At 48.0% G+C, this 19,924-nt stretch overlaps 1 protein-coding gene across 2 annotated transcripts in view; it reads left to right on the top strand.

Annotated features, from left to right (window-relative positions):
• LOC131733443 (arf-GAP with dual PH domain-containing protein 1-like) overlaps positions 1-19,831 on the top strand; it is a 20,660-nt gene extending 829 nt beyond the window's left edge. Inside the window, exons 2-11 of one of the 2 annotated variants that reach the window (XM_059021166.1) lie at positions 2,751-2,881; positions 4,646-4,737; positions 5,989-6,074; positions 7,700-7,812; positions 8,625-8,771; positions 12,736-12,819; positions 13,450-13,512; positions 16,190-16,261; positions 16,532-16,763; positions 17,747-19,831. In XM_059021166.1, the coding sequence (XP_058877149.1) occupies positions 2,751-2,881; positions 4,646-4,737; positions 5,989-6,074; positions 7,700-7,812; positions 8,625-8,771; positions 12,736-12,819; positions 13,450-13,512; positions 16,190-16,261; positions 16,532-16,763; positions 17,747-17,775 (1,049 nt within the window). In that variant the 3' untranslated portion in view covers positions 17,776-19,831. The remainder of the gene's footprint in view (positions 1-2,750; positions 2,882-4,645; positions 4,738-5,988; positions 6,075-7,699; positions 7,813-8,624; positions 8,772-12,735; positions 12,820-13,449; positions 13,513-16,189; positions 16,262-16,531; positions 16,764-17,746) is intronic. The other variant, XM_059021167.1, reaches the window with a different exon arrangement.
• Positions 19,832-19,924: the final 93 nt, after the last annotated feature.

Here is a 19,924-nt window from a genome sequence, read left to right as displayed (position 1 = left end):
TTTTTCAATGGCAGAACAGTAAACTCTGAGAAGGGGGCTGGTTCATTATCTTCTCTGTGCTTTACTACACTGTGCGGTGCTTTTACTAAGGGGATACCACAGCAGTAAACTTTGAGAAGGGGGTGAGGGAGGGAGCAGTTCAGTCTCCGTGCCTCGAGCCTGCCCTGGACTGGAGGGAGCCCCCTTTCTCTGAGGAGGGTGAGGGAGGGAGGGAGGGAGCAGTTCAGTCTCCGTGCCTCAAGCCTGCCCTGGACTGGAGGGAGCCCCCTTTCTCTTAGGAGGGTGAGGGAGGGAGGGTGCAGTTCAGTCTCCGTGCCTCGAGCCTGCCCTGGATTGGAGGGAGCCTCCTTTCTCTTAGGAGGGTGAGGGAAGGAGGGAGCAGTTCAGTCTCCGTGCCTCGAGCCTGCCCTGGATTGGAGGGAGCCTCCTTTCTCTTAGGAAGGTGAGGGAGGGAGGGAGCAGTTCAGTCTCCGTGCCTCGAGCTTGCCCTGGACTGGAGGGGGTCCCCTTTCTCTTAGGGGGGTGAGGGAAGGAGGGAGCAGTTCAGTCTCCGTGTCTCAAGCCTGCCCTGGACTGGAGGGGGCCGCCTTTCTCTTAGGGGGGTGAGGGAGTGAGGGAGGGAGCAGTTCAGTCTCCGTGCCTCAAGCCTGCCCTGGATTGGAGGGAGCCTCCTTTCTCTTAGGGGGGTGAGGGAGGGAGGGAGGGAGCAGTTCAGTCTCCATGCCTCGAGCCTGCCCTGTACTGGAGGGAGCCCCCTTTCTCTTAGGGGGGTGAGGGAGTGAGGGAGGGAGCAGTTCTGTCTCCGTGCCTCAAGCCTGCCCTGGACTGGAGGGAGCCCCCTATCTCTTAGGAGGGTGAGGGAGGGTGCAGTTCAGTCTCCGTGCCTCAAGCCTGCCCTGGACTGGAGGGAGCCCCCTTTCTCTTAGGGGGGTGAGGGAGGGAGGGAGCAGTTCAGTCTCCGTGCCTCGAGCCTGCCCTGGACTGGAGGGAGCCCCCTTTCTCTTAGGAGGGTGAGGGAGGGAGGGAGCAGTTCAGTCTCCGTGCCTCAAGCCTGCCCTGGACTGGAGGGAGGGTTATGTCAGCTACAAAAAGAGGAACGGAATGTGTTTGGAAAGCCTTTAAGAATTGCTAGAGAATGCCATGTCACGCTTTTGCCATTTTCAGTGAGGAACAACAAAGGGGAAGCAATGTGTTTTCATTGCAGAATGAGAAAACGCTTTTCCAAGAAAGATTAGCATTGCTTGAGATCACTAGACTAGACTGAATTGAATTACATTGAGATCACTAGACTAGACTGCATTGATTTACATTGAGATCACTAGACTAGACTGGATTGAATTACATTGAGATCACTAGACTAGACTGGATTGAATTACATTGAGATCACTAGACTAGACTGGATTGAATTACATTGAGATCACTAGACTGGACTGGACTGGATTGAATTACATTGAGACCACTAGACTGGACTGGACTGGATTGAATTACATTGAGATCACTAGACTGGACTGGACTGGATTGAATTACATTGAGATCACTAGACTGGACTGGACTGGATTGAATTACATTGAGATCACTAGACTGGACTGGACTGGATTGAATTACATTGAGATCACTAGACTGGTAATTGTAATACACTCCCGGGCAAACTGAGGCAGTTCCAGTCGTTGGAATGCGTTTAGATGAATCATTGACTTTGAGTGCCAATAAAGGTGTGTAATAAAAACCATCTCTCATGATAGCGTCTGCCACTAGGATGCAATGCCTTCTCCTTGTGAACTGACTGTATTTGAAGAGTCAAAAATACTGGGATAGATAGCAGCAGATCCACCTAAATGTTATGAACTGCTTCTGGAGGAGAGAGCAGGTTTATAATGAAAGGGAAGAGAACAGGTAAAGCATAGGGAAGCATTGTAAAGCACAGAGAGGTCTGGTAAAGCATAGGGAAGCATTGTAAAGCACAGAGAGGTCTGGTAAAGCACAGGGAAGCATTGTAAAGCACAGAGAGGTCTGGTAAAGCATAGGGAAGCATTGTAAAGCACAGAGAGGTCTGGTAAAGCATAGGGAAGCATTGTAAAGCACAGAGAGGTCTGGTAAAGCATAGGGAAGCATTGTAAAGCACAGAGAGGTCTGGTAAAGCATAGGGAAGCATTGTGAAGCACAGAGAGGTCTGGTAAAGCATAGGGGAGCATTGTAAAGCACAGAGAGGTCTGGTAAAGCATAGGGAAGCATTGTAAAGCACAGAGAGGTCTGGTAAAGCATAGGGAAGCATTGTAAAGCACAGAGAGGTCTGGTAAAGCATAGGGAAGCATTGTAAAGCACAGTGAGGTCTCGTAAAGCATAGGGAAGCATTGTAAAGCACAGAGAGGTCTGGTAAAGCATAGGGAAGCATTGTAAAGCACAGAGAGGTCTGGTAAAGCATAGGGAAGCATTGTAAAGCACAGAGAGGTCTGGTAAAGCATAGGGAAGCATTGTAAAGCACAGTGAGGTCTCGTAAAGCATAGGGAAGCATTGTAAAGCACAGAGAGGTCTGGTAAAGCATAGGGAAGCATTGTAAAGCACAGAGAGGTCTGGTAAAGCATAGGGAAGCATTGTAAAGCACAGAGAGGTCTGGTAAAGCATAGGGAAGCATTGTAAAGCACAGAGAGGTCTGGTAAAGCATAGGGAAGCATTGTAAAGCACAGAGAGGTCTGGTAAAGCATAGGGAAGCATTGTAAAGCAATTTCCTGAATGTTTTCCCCGATTCCCAGATCCGGAATGGGCTTCGTGTTCCTTGGGAATTTTCGTCTGTCTCACCTGTTCTGGAATCCATCGGAACATTCCCAAACTGAGTAAAGTGAAATCTTTAACCCTCGCGCGATGGGAGGACTCAGAGATCGAGGTAAAACTGTATTCTGTTAATAAAGGGAGGGACCAGCGATACTGTTAATAAAGCTAATAAGAGGTGAGAGAATGGATTTGAAAGATGGTCAGCGCTCCTTTAAAGGGAGGGACCAGCGATACTGTTAATAAAGCTAATAAGAGGTGAGAGAATGGATTTTAAAGATGGTCAGCGCTCCTTTAAAGGGAGGGACCAGCGATACTGTTAATAAAGCTAATAAGAGGTGAGAGAATGGATTTTAAAGATGGTCAGCGCTCCTTTAAAGGGAGGGACCAGCGATACTGTTAATAAAGCTAATAAGAGGTGAGAGAATGGATTTTAAAGATGGTCAGCGCTCCTTTAAAGGGAGGGGCCAGCGATACTGTTAATAAAGCTAATAAGAGGTGAGAGAATGGATTTTAAAGATGGTCAGCGCTCCTTTAAAGGGAGGGACCAGCGATGCTGTTAATAAAGCTAATAAGAGGTGAGAGAATGGATTTTAAAGATGGTCAGCGCTCCTTTAAAGGGAGGGACCAGCGATGCTGTTAATAAAGCTAATAAGAGGTGAGAGAATGGATTTTAAAGATGGTCAGCGCTCTGTTAAAGGGAGGGACCAGCGATACTGTTAATAAAGCTAATAAGAGGTGAGAGAATGGATTTTAAAGATGGTCAGCACTCCTTTAAAGGGAGGGACCAGCGATACTGTTAATAAAGCTAATAAGAGGTGAGAGAATGGATTTTAAAGATGGTCAGCGCTCCTTTAAAGGGAGGGGCCAGCGATACTGTTAATAAAGCTAATAAGAGGTGAGAGAATGGATTTTAAAGATGGTCAGCGCTCCTTTAAAGGGAGGGACCAGCGATGCTGTTAATAAAGCTAATAAGAGGTGAGAGAATGGATTTTAAAGATGGTCAGCGCTCCTCTAAAGGGAGGGGCCAGCGATACTGTTAATAAAGCTAATAAGAGGTGAGAGAATGGATTTTAAAGATGGTCAGCGCTCTGTTAAAGGGAGGGACCAGCGATACTGTTAATAAAGCTAATAAGAGGTGAGAGAATGGATTTTAAAGATGGTCAGCACTCCTTTAAAGGGAGGGACCAGCGATACTGTTAATAAAGCTAATAAGAGGTGAGAGAATGGATTTGAAAGATGGTCAGCGCTCCTCTAAAGGGAGGGGCCAGCGATACTGTTAATAAAGCTAATAAGAGGTGAGAGAATGGATTTTAAAGATGATCAGCGCTCCTTTAAAGGGAGGGACCAGCGATGCTGTTAATAAAGCTAATAAGAGGTGAGAGAATGGATTTTAAAGATGGTCAGCGCTCCTTTAAAGGAAGGGACCAGCGATACTGTTAATAAAGCTAATAAGAGGTGAGAGAATGGATTTTAAAGATGGTCAGCGCTCCTTTAAAGGGAGGGACCAGCGATGCTGTTAATAAAGCTAATAAGAGGTGAGAGATTGGATTTTAAAGATGGTCAGCGCTCCTTTAAAGGGAGGGACCAGCGATACTGTTAATAAAGCTAATAAGAGGTGAGAGAATGGATTTAAAAGATGGTCAACGCTCCTTTAAAGGGAGCATTGGCTCTGGCGCTGGGTCATGGAGGCAGAACCTACCGAGTCCCCTCACCAGGCAACAGCGGCCCCTACTGGTCGGGAGGGATTAAAACAGATGCCTGCAGGGCTGGCCTTTGTCCAGCAGGGGGCGGTAGGTCACATCCGCTGCGGAGCGTGGAAAGAGACGATCAGATCGCGACAGTAACCTGTTTTTATTTTTGTGGTTGTGTTTTTAAGTTCATGGCTGAAAATGGCAATACTGCGGTCTGTGCAAAATACGAAGCTGAGGTTCCAGTGTATTACTACAGACCGACGCAAAAGGACTGCCAGTAAGTAAAAAGAAAGAACTTTTTTATTTTCAGTTTGTCATCGTCTGGTTGATGAATTCCTTGCTGTCTGCTCAGTATGACTTTGCATATCCGTCTGGGTTGTCGTATTCCGGGCAGACGGTACTTCAGTAGCACGGCAGTGACATCTAGTGGTAGGACTGGGGAACTGCATTTTCTTTTTCAAGTGTTCCTTCAAGCATTTGCGGCAATAGAGAAATTGCCAAGGTGGCCCTAGAGTGCGGACCTCGAGTGGGGGTGGGGACACAGAGACACACTGACACACACACACACACACTGACACACACACACTGACACACACACAGACACACACTGACACACACACACAAACAGACACAGAGACACACACACACAAACACACACACACACACACACTGACACACACACACACACACTGACACACACACACACACACTGACACACACACACACACACACACAAACACACACACTGACACACACACACACACACTGACACACACACACTGACACACACACACACTGACACACACACACACACACGCAGACACACACACACAGACACACACACGCTGACACACACACACACACAGACACACACACACACACACACACAGAGACAGAGACACACACAGAGACACACACACACACAGACACACACAGACAGAGACACACACACAGAGACACACAGAAACAGATACACACACACACAGAGACACACACACAGAGACACAGATAATCACACACACAGAGACACACACACACAGAGACACAGAGACACACACACACAGAGACACACAGACACAGATACACACACACACAGAGACACACACACAGAGACACAGATATACACACACACACACACATAGAGACACAGACACAGAGACACAGATATACACACACACACAGAGACACACAGACACAGATACACACACACACAGAGACACACACACAGAGACACAGATATACACACACACACACACAGAGACACAGATACAGAGACACAGATATACACACACACACAGAGACACACAGACACAGATACACACACACACAGAGACACACACACAGAGACACAGATATACACACACACACACACATAGAGACACAGATACAGAGACACACACACAGAGACACACACACATAGACACAGAGACACACACACACACACACACACACTGACAAGCGCGTGCGGAATACAAAAAAAAAATGTCCTTTGAAGATGGAGCTCTTGACTGGCGTGGCTTCATTGCAGGGTTTTGAAAGAGCAGTGGATTCGAGCAAAGTACGAACGAGAGGAGTTCACTGCAGGAGGAGGGGAGGACCTGCCCTACGAGAAAGGTGAGAGAGAGAGAGAAGAACCTTTCAAAAGACGGATCGTTTCATCGGTTTCAAACCTTTCTTTCAGTCTGGATCCAGTGGCAACCGAACTAGAAGGGGGTGCGACTTGCTAAGCTAGCTACAGCACAGCCCAGCGCATTGCAGTTAAAGAACTACAGCTCCCAGCATCCCTCACCATTGCTGCGGGTGCGGAGGCATGCTGGGAGCTGTAGTCTTAGCCAGGGCTGTATCGATTCACCATACAATAACTACAGCAGCGCAGCTAGAACTGAAGTGAGGATTCTGAACTCAGAGTCAAAGCAACACAGACTGAGCAAACAAGGTTGTACAGCAGAGCCCAGCGCATTGCAGTTAAAGAACTACAGCTCCCAGCATCCCTCACCATGGCTGCGGGTGCGGAGGCATGCTGGGAGCTGTAGTCCTAGCCAGGGCTGTATCGATTCACCATACAATAACTACAGCAGCGCAGCTAGAACTGAAGTGAGGATTCTGAACTCAGAGTCAAAGCAACACAGACTGAGCAAACAATGTTATACAGCAGAGCCCAGCGCATTGCAGTTAAAGAACTACAGCTCCCAGCATCCCTCACCATTGCTGCGGGTGCGGAGGCATGCTGGGAGCTGTAGTCCTAGCCAGGGCTGTATCGATTAACCATACAATAACTACAGCAGCGCAGCTAGAACTGAAGTGAGGATTCTGAACTCAGAGTCAAAGCAACACAGACTGATCACACAATGTTATACAGCAGAGCCCAGCGCATTGCAGTTAAAGAACTACAGCTCCCAGCATCCCTCGCCATGGCCGCAGGTGCAGAGGCATGCTGGGAGCTGTAGTCCTAGCCAGGGCTGTATCGATTCACCATACAATAACTACAGCAGCGCAGCTAGAACTGAAGTGAGGATTCTGAACTCAGAGTCAAAGCAACACAGACTGAGCAAACAAGGTTATACAGCAGAGCCCAGCGCATTGCAGTTAAAGAACTACAGCTCCCAGCATCCCTCGCCATGGCCGCAGGTGCTGAGGCATGCTGGGAGCTGTATAGAAATGAAGAGTCACACAGTGTGATCCATTCCAGGTTTTACTGCTACCAGCTTGATCAGCCCCCAGTGTGTCTAGCTAACAAGCTCAGGTGTGTCTGATTATTAAACTCCCAGTGAAACCAGGACTGGATCACACTGCTGTGCAGCGGGAGTCTGATTCCCAGCCCTGTAGATAGACTTTGGTTGAAGGAGGTTTGTAGCTGATTTTATAGTGAATAGAGCTACAGGATATTGCTGGAAACTGTGGGATATTTAGACAGAGAGATCAGGGAGGGGAATCAGACTCCTATCGCACAGCAGTGTGATCCAGTCCAGGTTTTACTGCTTCCAGCTTGATCAGCCCCCAGTGTGTCTAGCTAACAAGCTCAGGTGTGTCTTATTATTAAACTCCTAGTGAAACCAGGACTGGATCACACTGCAGTGCAGCGGGAGTCTGATTCCCAGCCCTGAATGTTGATGTACTGGTTTTATTTCAAGTACACACCTTACATAAAAGAGCTGGCTTAGCGGTAAAAGCTACAGGATGAAGTTGAACTCGGATCCCTGTTTACGGAGTGTGCCTCTGTGTCTATCCCTGTGTCCCAGGCTCCAGAGAGGGGCTGCTGTGGAAGAGAGGACGGGACAACGGGCAGTTCCTGCACAGGAAATTCGTGCTGTCAGAGAGAGACGGGACCCTGAAATACTTCCACAGACACGATGTGAGCACAGCACTGATAACTATACACAGAAACTGCACCGCCCTCTCCATCATCATCATCATCATCATCATCATCATCATGATAAACCCTGACCCTGAAATACTTCCACAGACACGATGTGAGCACAGCACTGATAACTATACACAGAAACTGCACCGCCCTCTCCATCATCATCATCATCATTATTTATTTATTATTATTTATTTCTTAGCCGACGCCCTTATCCAGGGCGACTTACAATTGTTACAAGATATCATGTTATTTTTACACACAATTCCCCATTTATACAGTTGGGTTTTTACTGGAGCAATCTAGGTAAAGCACCTTGCTCAAGGGTACAGCAGCAGTGTCCCCCACCTGGGATTGAACCCACGACCCTCCGGTCAAGAGTCCAGAGCCCTGACCACTACTCCACACTGCTGCTAATGACAATGATACACACAATGATTTGAAAATAGCTAAAAATAAGCACCGAAAAATACAATTAATAAAACCTGAAAGACAGAAGCCCTCATTATAATAATAGTGATGATGATGATGATGATAATAGTGATAATAGTTATTGATAATAATGATGATGATGATATTGATAATAATTATAATAGTGATGATGATGATGATAATTGTAATAGTGATGATGATGATGATGATGATGAAGATAATAATTGTAATAGTGATGATGATGATGATGATGATGATGATGATAATAATAGTGATATTGATACAGGGTGATTCATATTGAAATCCACGTTGTCGTTTTGCTCTGATCTCAATTCTGCGTCAATGAAAGCTCCTCCCATTCTGTCCCTCAGGCCAAGGAGCCCAAAGCCATCATCAAAGTGGACACCCTGAACGCCACCTTCCAGCCAAGCAAGATAGGGAACCCCAACGGCCTGCAGCTGAGCTTCCTGAAGGACTACAGCACCAGAAACATCTTCATCTACCATGAGAACAGCAAGGTGCGCATCACACACACACACACAGCACTGACACAGCATGGGACTGAAACACACAGCACTGACACAGCATGGGACTGAAACACACAGCACTGACACAGCATGGGACTGAAACACACAGCACTGACACAGCATGGGACTGAAACACACAGCACTGACACAGCATGGGACTGAAACACACAGCATGGGACTGAAACACACAGCATGGGACTGAAACACACAGCACTGACACAGCATGGGACTGAAACACCCAGTACTGACAGAGCATGGGACTGAAACACACAGCACTGACACAGCATGGGACTGAAACACCCAGCACTGACACAGCATGGGACTGAAACACACAGCATGGGACTGAAACACACAGCACTGACACAGCATGGGACTGAAACACACAGCACTGACACAGCATGGGACTGAAACACACAGCACTGACACAGCATGGGACTGAAACACACAGCACTGACACAGCATGGACTGAAACACCCAGCACTGATACAGCATGGGACTGAAACACACAGCACTGACACAGCATGGGACTGAAACACCCAGCACTGACACAGCATGGGACTGAAACACACAGCATGGGACTGAAACACACAGCACTGACACAGCATGGGACTGAAACACACAGCACTGACACAGCATGGGACTGAAACACACAGCACTGACACAGCATGGGACTGAAACACACAGCACTGACACAGCATGGGACTGAAACACACAGCACTGATACAGCATGGGACTGAAACACACAGCACTGACACAGCATGGGACTGAAACACACAGCACTGACACAGCATGGGACTGAAACACACAGCACTGACACAGCATGGGACTGAAACACACAGCACTGACAGCATGGGACTGAAACACACAGCACTGACACAGCATGGGACTGAAACACACAGCATGGGACTGAAACACACAGCACTGACACAGCATGGGACTGAAACACCCAGCACTGACACAGCATGGGACTGAAACACACAGCACTGATACAGCATGGGACTGAAACACACAGCACTGACACAGCATGGGACTGAAACACACAGCACTGACACAGCATGGGACTGAAACACACAGCACTGACACAGCATGGGACTGAAACACACAGCACTGACACAGCATGGGACTGAAACACACAGCACTGACACAGCATGGGACTGAAACACACAGCACTGATACAGCATGGGACTGAAACACACAGCACTGACACAGCATGGGACTGAAACACACAGCACTGACACAGCATGGGACTGAAACACACAGCACTGATACAGCATGGGACTGAAACACACAGCACTGACACAGCATGGGACTGAAACACCCAGCACTGACACAGCATGGGACTGAAACACACAGCATGGGACTGAAACACACAGCACTGACACAGCATGGGACTGAAACACACAGCACTGACACAGCATGGGACTGAAACACACAGCACTGATACAGCATGGGACTGAAACACACAGCACTGACACAGCATGGGACTGAAACACACAGCACTGACACAGCATGGGACTGAAACACACAGCACTGACACAGCATGGGACTGAAACACACAGCATGGGACTGAAACACACAGCACTGACACAGCATGGGACTGAAACACACAGCACTGACACAGCATGGGACTGAAACACCCAGCACTGACACAGCATGGGACTGAAACACACAGCATGGGACTGAAACACACAGCACTGACACAGCATGGGACTGAAACTCACAGCACTGACACAGCATGGGACTGAAACACACAGCACTGACACAGCATGGGACTGAAACACACAGCATGGGACTGAAACACACAGCACTGACACAGCATGGGACTGAAACACACAGCACTGACCCAGCATGGGACTGAAACACACAGCATGGGACTGAAACACACAGCACTGATACAGCATGGGACTGAAACACCCAGCATGGGACTGAAACACACAGCATGGGACTGAAACACATAGCACTGACACAGCATGGGACTGAAACACACAGCATGGGACTGAAACACACAGCACTGACACAGCATGGGACTGAAACACACAGCACTGACACAGCATGGGACTGAAACACACAGCATGGGACTGAAACACACAGCACTGACACAGCATGGGACTGAAACACACAGCACTGACACAGCATGGGACTGAAACACCCAGCACTGACACAGCATAGGACTGAAACACACAGCATGGGACTGAAACACACAGCACTGACACAGCATGGGACTGAAACTCACAGCACTGACACAGCATGGGACTGAAACACACAGCACTGACACAGCATGGGACTGAAACACACAGCATGGGACTGAAACACACAGCACTGACACAGCATGGGACTGAAACACACAGCACTGACCCAGCATGGGACTGAAACACACAGCATGGGACTGAAACACACAGCACTGATACAGCATGGGACTGAAACACCCAGCATGGGACTGAAACACACAGCATGGGACTGAAACACATAGCACTGACACAGCATGGGACTGAAACACACAGCATGGGACTGAAACACACAGCACTGACACAGCATGGGACTGAAACACACAGCACTGACACAGCATGGGACTGAAACACACAGCATGGGACTGAAACACACAGCACTGATACAGCATGGGACTGAAACACACAGCACTGACACAGCATGGGACTGAAACACCCAGCACTGACACAGCATGGGACTGAAACACACAGCATGGGACTGAAACACACAGCACTGACACAGCATGGGACTGAAACACACAGCACTGACACAGCATGAGACTGAAACACCCAGCACTGACACAGCATGGGACTGAAACACACAGCACTGACACAGCATGGGACTGAAACACACAGCATGGGACTGAAACACACAGCACTGACACAGCATGGGACTGAAACACACAGCACTGACACAGCATGAGACTGAAACACCCAGCACTGACACAGCATGGGACTGAAACACACAGCACTGACACAGCATGGGACTGAAACATACAGCACTGACACAGCATGGGACTGAAACACACAGCATGGGACTGAAACACACAGCACTGACACAGCATGGGACTGAAACACACAGCACTGACACAGCATGGGACTGAAACACCCAGCACTGATACAGCATGGGACTGAAACACACAGCACGGACACAGCATGGGACTGATTCACCTGCCATAGCACTGTCAATAGCACAGCATGGGACTGATTCACCTGCTATTGCACTGTCAATAGCACAGCATGGGACTGATTCACCTGCTATAGCACTGTCAATAGCACAGCATGGGACTGATTCACCTGCTATAGCACTGTCAATAGCACAGCATGGGACTGATTCACCTGCCATAGCACTGTCAATAGCACAGCATGGGACTGATTCACCTGCCATAGCACTGTCAATAGCACAGCATGGGACTGATTCACCTGCTATAGCACTGTCAATAGCACAGCATGGGACTGATTCACCTGCTATAGCACTGTCAATAGCACAGCATGGGACTGAATCACCTGCCATAGCACTGTCAATAGCACAGCATGGGACCGATTCACCTGCTATAGCACTGTCAATAGCACAGCATGGGGCTGATTCACCTGCTATAGCACTGTCAATAGCACAGCATGGGACTGATTCACCTGCTATAGCACTGTCAATAGCACAGCATGGGACTGATTCACCTGCTATAGCACTGTCAATAGCACAGCATGGGACTGATTCACCTGCTATAGCACTGTCAATAGCACAGCATGGGACTGATTCACCTGCTATTGCACTGTCAATAGCACAGCATGGGACTGATTCACCTGCTATAGCACTGTCAATAGCACAGCATGGGACTGATTCACCTGCTATAGCACTGTCAATAGCACAGCATGGGACTGATTCACCTGCTATAGCACTGTCAATAGCACAGCATGGGGCTGATTCACCTGCTATAGCACTGTCAGTAGCAAAGTATATTTTTTCTCTCCAGGAGATCGTTGACTGGTTCAATTCTATCAGGGCTCTTCAGCTTCGGTACTTACAGGTTGCCTTTCCTGGCGCGAGCGATTTAGAAGTAAGTATATCCTCTCCATTCTCTCACCTCTTATTAGCTTTATTAACAGTATCGCTGGCCCCTCCCTTTAAAGGAGCGCTGACCATCTTTAAAATCCATTCTCTCACCTGTTATTAGCTTTATTAACAGTATCGCTGGCCCCTCCCTTTAAAGGAGCGCTGACCATCTTTAAAATCTATTCTCTCACCTCTTATTAGCTTTATTAACAGTATCGCTGGTCCCTCCCTTTAGAGGAGCGCTGACCATCTTTAAAATCCATTCTCTCACCTCTTATTAGCTTTATTAACAGTATCGCTGGCCCCTCCCTTTAGAGGAGCGCTGACCATCTTTAAAATCCATTCTCTCACCTCTGATTAGCTTTATTAACAGTATCGCTGGTCCCTCCCTTTAAAGGAGCGCTGATCATCTTTAAAATCCATTCTCTCACCTCTTATTAGCTTTATTAACAGTATCGCTGGCCCCTCCCTTTAAAGGAGCGCTGACCATCTTTAAAATCCATTCTCTCACCTCTTATTAGCTTTATTAACAGTATCGCTGGTCCCTCCCTTTAAAGGAGCGCTGACCATCTTTAAAATCCATTCTCTCACCTCTTATTAGCTTTATTAACAGTATATTTTCTTTATCTTTCAGTTGATGCCGAAACTGACCAGGAACTTTCTCAAAGAAGGCTACATGGAGAAAACCGGACCGCGGGTAAAATGTTTGAGCTCAGCTTTTTAAATGTAGTTTTATTTTGCTGAGTTTTATTTTTTCATGTATTTTACATTTATTAAAACCGATTTTGAATAGGGAGCTCTGTGTGTGGATAGGGAGCTCTGTGTGTGTGGATAGGGAGCTCTGTGTGTGGATAGGGAGCTCTGTGTGTGTGGATAGGGAGCTCTGTGTGTGGATAGGGAGCTCTGTGTGTGGATAGGGAGCTCTGTGTGTGGATAGGGAGCTCTCTGTGTGTGGATAGGGAGCTCTGTGTGTGGATAGGGAGCTCTGTGTGTGTGGATAGGGAGCTCTGTGTGTGTGGATAGGGAGCTCTGTGTGTGGATAGGGAGCTCTGTGTGTGTGGATAGGGAGCTCTGTGTGTGGATAGGGAGCTCTGTGTGTGACTAGGGAGCTCTGTGTGTGTGGATAGGGAGCTCTGTGTGTAGATAGGGAGCTCTCTGTGTGTGAATAGGGAGCTCTGTGTGTGGATAGAGAGCTCTGTGTGTGGATAGGGAGCTCTGTGTGTGGATAGGGAGCTCTGTGTGTGGATAGGGAGCTCTGTGTGTGGATAGGGAGCTCTGTGTGTGGATAGAGAGCTCTGTGTGTGGATAGGGAGCTCTCTGTGTGTGGATAGGGAGCTCTGTGTGTGTGCATAGGGAGCTCTCTGTGTGTGGATAGGGTGCTCTGTGTGTGGATAGGGAGCTCTCTGTGTGTGGATAGGGAGCTCTGTGTGTGGATAGGGAGCTCTGTGTGTGGATAGGGAGCTCTGTGTGTGGATAGGGAGCTCTGTGTGTGGATAGGGAGCTCTGTGTGTGAATAGGGAGCTCTGTGTGTGGATAGGGAGCTCTGTGTGTGGATAGGGAGCTCTGTGTGTGGATAGGGAGCTCTGTGTGTGTGGATAGGGAGCTCTGTGTGTGTGCATAGGGAGCTCTGTGTGTGGATAGGGAGCTCTCTGTGTGTGGATAGGGAGCTCTGTGTGTGTGCATAGGGAGCTCTCTGTGTGTGGATAGAGAGCTCTGTGTGTGGATAGGGAGCTCTCTGTGTGTGGATAGGGAGCTCTGTGTGTGTGCATAGGGAGCTCTCTGTGTGTGGATAGGGTGCTCTGTGTGTGGATAGGGAGCTCTCTGTGTGTGGATAGGGAGCTCTGTGTGTGGATAGGGAGCTCTGTGTGTGGATAGGGAGCTCTGTGTGTGGATAGGGAGCTCTGTGTGTGAATAGGGAGCTCTGTGTGTGTGGATAGGGAGCTCTGTGTGTGAATAGGGGGCTCTGTGTGTGAATAGGGAGCTCTGTGTGTGGATAGAGAGCTCTGTGTGTGTGGATAGGGAGCTCTCTGTGTGTGGATAGGGAGCTCTGTGTGTGAATAGGGAGCTCTGTGTGTGGATAGGGAGCTCTGTGTGTGGATAGGGAGCTCTGTGTGTGTGAATAGGGAGCTCTGTGTGTCGATAGGGAGCTCCGTGTCGATAGGGAGCTCTGTGTGTGAATAGGGAGCTCTGTGTGTGAATAGGGAGCTCTGTGTGTGGATAGGGAGCTCTCTGTGTGTGGATAGGGAGCTCTGTGTGTGGATAGGGAGCTCTGTGTGTGTGGATAGGGAGCTCTGTGTGTGGATAGGGAGCTCTGTGTGTGGATAGGGAGCTCTGTGTGTGGATAGGGAGCTCTGTGTGTGTGGATAGGGAGCTCTGTGTGGATAGAGAGCTCTGTGTGTGGATAGGGAGCTCTGTGTGTGGATAGGGAGCTCTGTGTGTGAATAGGGAGCTCTGTGTGTGGATATGGAGCTCTGTGTGTGTGGATAGGGAGCTCTGTGTGTCGATAGGGAGCTCTGTGTGTGAATAGGGAGCTCTGTGTGTGGATAGGGAGCTCTGTGTGTGTGGATAGGGAGCTCTGTGTGTGAAGAGGGAGCTCTGTGTGTGGATAGGGAGCTCTGTGTGTGAATAGGGAGCTCTCTGTGTGTGGATAGGGAGCTCTCTGTGTGTGGATAGGGAGCTCTGTGTGTGGATAGGGAGCTCTGTGTGTGGATAGGGAGCGCTCTGTGTGTGGATAGGGAGCTCTGTGTGTGGATAGGGAGCTCTGTGTGTGGATAGAGAGCTCTGTGTGTGGATAGGGAGCTCTGTGTGTGGATAGGGAGCTCTGTGTGTGGATAGGGAGCTCTGTGTGTGAATAGGGAGCTCTGTGTGTGAATAGGGAGCTCTGTGTGTGTGGATAGGGAGCTCTCTGTGTGGATAGGGAGCTCTGTGTGTGTGGATAGGGAGCTCTGTGTGTGTGAATAGGGAGCTCTGTGTGTGGATAGGGAGCTCTGTGTGTGAATAGGGAGCTCTGTGTGTGGATAGGGAGCTCTGTGTGTGTGGATAGGGAGCTCTGTGTGTGGATAGGGAGCTCTGTGTGTGGATAGGGAGCTCTGTGTGTGAATAGGGAGCTCCGTGTGTGGATAGGGAGCTCTCTGTGTGGATAGGGAGCTCTCTGTGTGTGGATAGGGAGCTCTGTGTGTGGATAGGGAGCTCTGTGTGTGGATATGGAGCTCTGTGTGTGGATAGGGAGCTCTGTGTGTGGATAGGGAGCTCTGTGTGGATAGGGAGCTCTGTGTGTGGATAGGGAGCTCTGTGTGTGGATAGGGAGCTCTGTGTGTGGATAGGGAGCTCTGTACAGCAGTGATTATAACTGCAATTTGCGTTTCCTCTCTCAGCACACAGAAGGGTTTAAGAAGCGCTGGTTCACGCTGGATCACAGGCGCCTCATGTATTTCAAGGATCCGCTGGTAAGCAGCCCTCCTCTGAGATTACTCACCGCGAGACCGTGCCTCCCCTCGGAGACGCGTCCCAGCAGCTTCCTCCTTCATCTCCATAATTCTGAGCTCTCTTTCTTTCTTTCTTTCTTTTCTTTTCTGTTCGTGGCCTCAAATTACACCACTGACCTGTCCTTGAAAAAGCCAGGTCAACCCTTTTGACAATATCAGGTCAAAGTGTTCATATCAATCATTCAAAGTGTTTCTGTCTCTCTCTCTCTCTCTCTCTCTCTCTCTCTCCAGGACGCCTTTGCAAAGGGAGAGGTGTTCATTGGTCACCGGGACCTGGGCTACAGCGTGAAGGCGGGACTTCCTGCTGGGACCCACTGCAACGGCGCCTGGCAACACGGCATCACCATAGCAACGCCGGAACGCAGCTTCCTGCTTACCTGTGAGACCGAGAGAGACCAGCAAGACTGGATCAGCCACTTCGAGAGCCTGCTGCAGCGCACCATGTCGCCACAAGAGTACGCCAGTGAGTCAGTTGCCTGGATCACACACCAAGCCATTACACACTCCACAAGGAGTGCTAGAAGCCTTTCTCAGCGTCTTCAGTGTGAATTCAATGGCAAACGTTTCCACTAGAAGTCTCTCTCAGCGTCTTCAGTGTGAATTCAATGGCAAACGTTTCCACTAGAAGTCTCTCTCAGCGTCTTCAGTGTAAATTCAATGGCAAACGTTTCCACTAGAAGTCTCTCTCAGCGTCTTCCGTGTAAATTCAATGGCAAACGTTTCCACTAGAAGTCTTTCTCAGCGTCTTCAGTGTAAATTCAATGGCAAACGTTTCCGCTAGAAGTCTCTCTCAGCGTCTTCAGTGTAAATTCAATGGCAAACGTTTCCGCTAGAAGTCTCTCTCAGCGTCTTCCGTGTAAATTCAATGGCAAACGTTTCCACTAGAAGTCTCTCTCAGCGTCTTCCGTGTAAATTCAATGGCAAACGTTTCCACTAGAAGTCTTTCTCAGCGTCTTCAGTGTAAATTCAATGGCAAACGTTTCCGCTAGAAGTCTCTCTCAGCGTCTTCAGTGTAAATTCAATGGCAAACGTTTCCGCTAGAAGTCTCTCTCAGCGTCTTCCGTGTAAATTCAATGGCAAACGTTTCCACTAGAAGTCTCTCTCAGCGTCTTCCGTGTAAATTCAATGGCAAACGTTTCCACTAGAAGTCTTTCTCAGCGTCTTCAGTGTAAATTCAATGGCAAACGTTTCCGCTAGAAGTCTTTCTCAGCGTCTTCAGTGTAAATTCAATGGCAAACGTTTCCACTAGAAGTCTTTCTCAGCGTCTTCAGTGTAAATTCAATGGCAAACGTTTCTGCTAGAAGTCTTTCTCAGTGTCAGTTACTCAATATTAAAACAGTAAAATATTTGATATTAGCTAGTGACTGAGTTGATCCATAACCTCCAGACTTCACTCAGAACATTTCAAAAACAGAATTGATTTTTTTCTTCTTTGTTATTTTGCAGTGGAGGCTGTCTTCAAACACAAGCCCTGATCGCCGTCGGAAACCAAGCGACCTTTCACCTCCGCGCGACAACTTCCTTCCTGCGTTTTGAGCTCTGATGACTTCCTGTGTGTCGGACTGTATTGTCATGTCTGTTTTTTTTTTTTTTTTTTTTTTTGTCCTTGTTGTTGGGGGGGGGCGGTTAAAGGTGTCGCACCTGAGGTTATTTTTAAAACGCCCATTTCCTGGCGTTTGGCTTTTTGTGCCCTTTTCACTGCTGCCTGTATCATTGTGTAGTTGATTTTTTTAATTCCCTAGAAATTTACTTTTCTGAATGTGCTACATCAGTGATTTCCTACCCCGGTCGTTTTATTAGACGTCTCATCCGAAGGACGGAGCACAAGGAGGTGAAGCGACTCGCTCAGGGTCACACACACACACACACACACACACACACACACACACACACACACACACACAGGGAGTCAGTGGCTGCTGCAGAGTCACTTCCAATAGGAGCTCGTTTGTTTGACGTCTCATCCGAAGGACGGAGCACAAGGAGGTGAAGCGACTCGCTCAGGGTCACACACACACGCAGACACACACACACACACACACAGGGAGTCTGGCTGCTGCAGAGTCACTTCCAATAGGAGCTCGTTTGTTTGACGTCTCATCCGAAGGACGGAGCACAAGGAGGTGAAGCGACTCGCTCAGGGTCACACACACACACACACACACACACACACACACACACACACACACACACACACACAGGGAGTCTGGCTGCTCCAGAGTCACTTCCAATAGGAGCTCGTTTGTTCGACGTCTCATCCGAAGGACGGAGCACAAGGAGGTGAAGCGACTCGCTCAGGGTCTCACACACACACACACACAGACACACACACACACACACACACACAGTGAGTCGGTGGCTCAGCCGGGATTTGAACCTCCTGGTATCAAGACCCCCTTTCTCTAACCGCTGGGACGAGCGAACCTCCTTTTTTTCCAGCTTTTAAACAGTTGCAGATTTCAACTTTAACTATCATATGTTATAAAGAACTTGAAAGGTTTTTTAAATTATTTTTAGGAGCTGAGAACAATTAAAAAGATCTAATTCAGCTAATTCTGAGTTCGATTCAGGGTGTGGTTCAGTAATTGAGAGCTCAGGGTGGATGAAAAGCAGCCGAACCAGCAGGGGGACCCTCGAAAATCTCTATTACACTACAGCATGTATATTCTGACACGGTACGCACTGATTGTAACCCCGTGTGTGTGTGTGCGTGCGTGCATGCGTGTGTGTGTTTCTTTCTCTAAGCTTGCTAAAGCAGGATCATTTACTAAAACAATTACTAAAGGCCAACAAGATGCTCGGATATATTGTGAGAAGTGTTGAATTTAAATCAAGGGAAGTAATGTTAAAACACTACAATGCATTAGTAAGACCTCACCTAGAATATTGTGTTCAGTTCTGGTCACCTCGTTACAAAAAGGATATTGCTGCTCTAGAAAGAGTGCAAAGAAGAGCAACCAGAATTATCCCGGGTTTAAAAGGCATGTTGTATGCAGACAGGCTAAAAGAATTGAATCTGTTCAGTCTTGAACAAAGAAGACTACGCGGCGATCTGATTCAAACATTCAAAATCCTAAAAGGTATAGACAATGTCGACCCAGGGGCCTTCTTTGACCTGAAAAAAGAAACAAGGACCAGGGGTCACAAATTAGATAAAGGGGCATTCAGAACAGAAAATAGGAGGCACTTTTTTACAGAGAATTGTGAGGGTCTGGAACCAACTCCCCAGTAATGTTGTTGAAGCTGACACCCTGGGATCCTTCAAGAAGCTGCTTGATGAGATTCTGGGATCAATAAGCTACTAACAACCAAACGAGCAAGATGAGCTGAATGGCCTCCTCTCGTTTGCAAACTTTCTTATGTTCTTATGTTCTTATTATTTTCCATTGAACTGTGTATAAAGTCACACTTACTAGCTTGAATCCTTTTTAGAATTATTAATTGTAATTTGTTTTAAATGTACTAACATCAAACGTGTTATGAATGGGGGGAAATTAATGGAATAAATCACGTATTGTAATAAGATTTGAATTCTGCCTGCTTGTCTTTTTGAATTGTATTACATTTAAAAAAAAAAAAAAAAGCACAGCAAAGTTTAATAAATCACAGCACAGTGTAATACAG

Source organism: Acipenser ruthenus, unplaced genomic scaffold (assembly GCF_902713425.1).
Source record: "Acipenser ruthenus unplaced genomic scaffold, fAciRut3.2 maternal haplotype, whole genome shotgun sequence".
NCBI classification, from domain to species: Eukaryota; Metazoa; Chordata; class Actinopteri; order Acipenseriformes; family Acipenseridae; genus Acipenser; species Acipenser ruthenus.
Note: the sequence above shows the minus strand (reverse complement) of the source record. Positions and strands in the feature narration are given on the sequence as shown.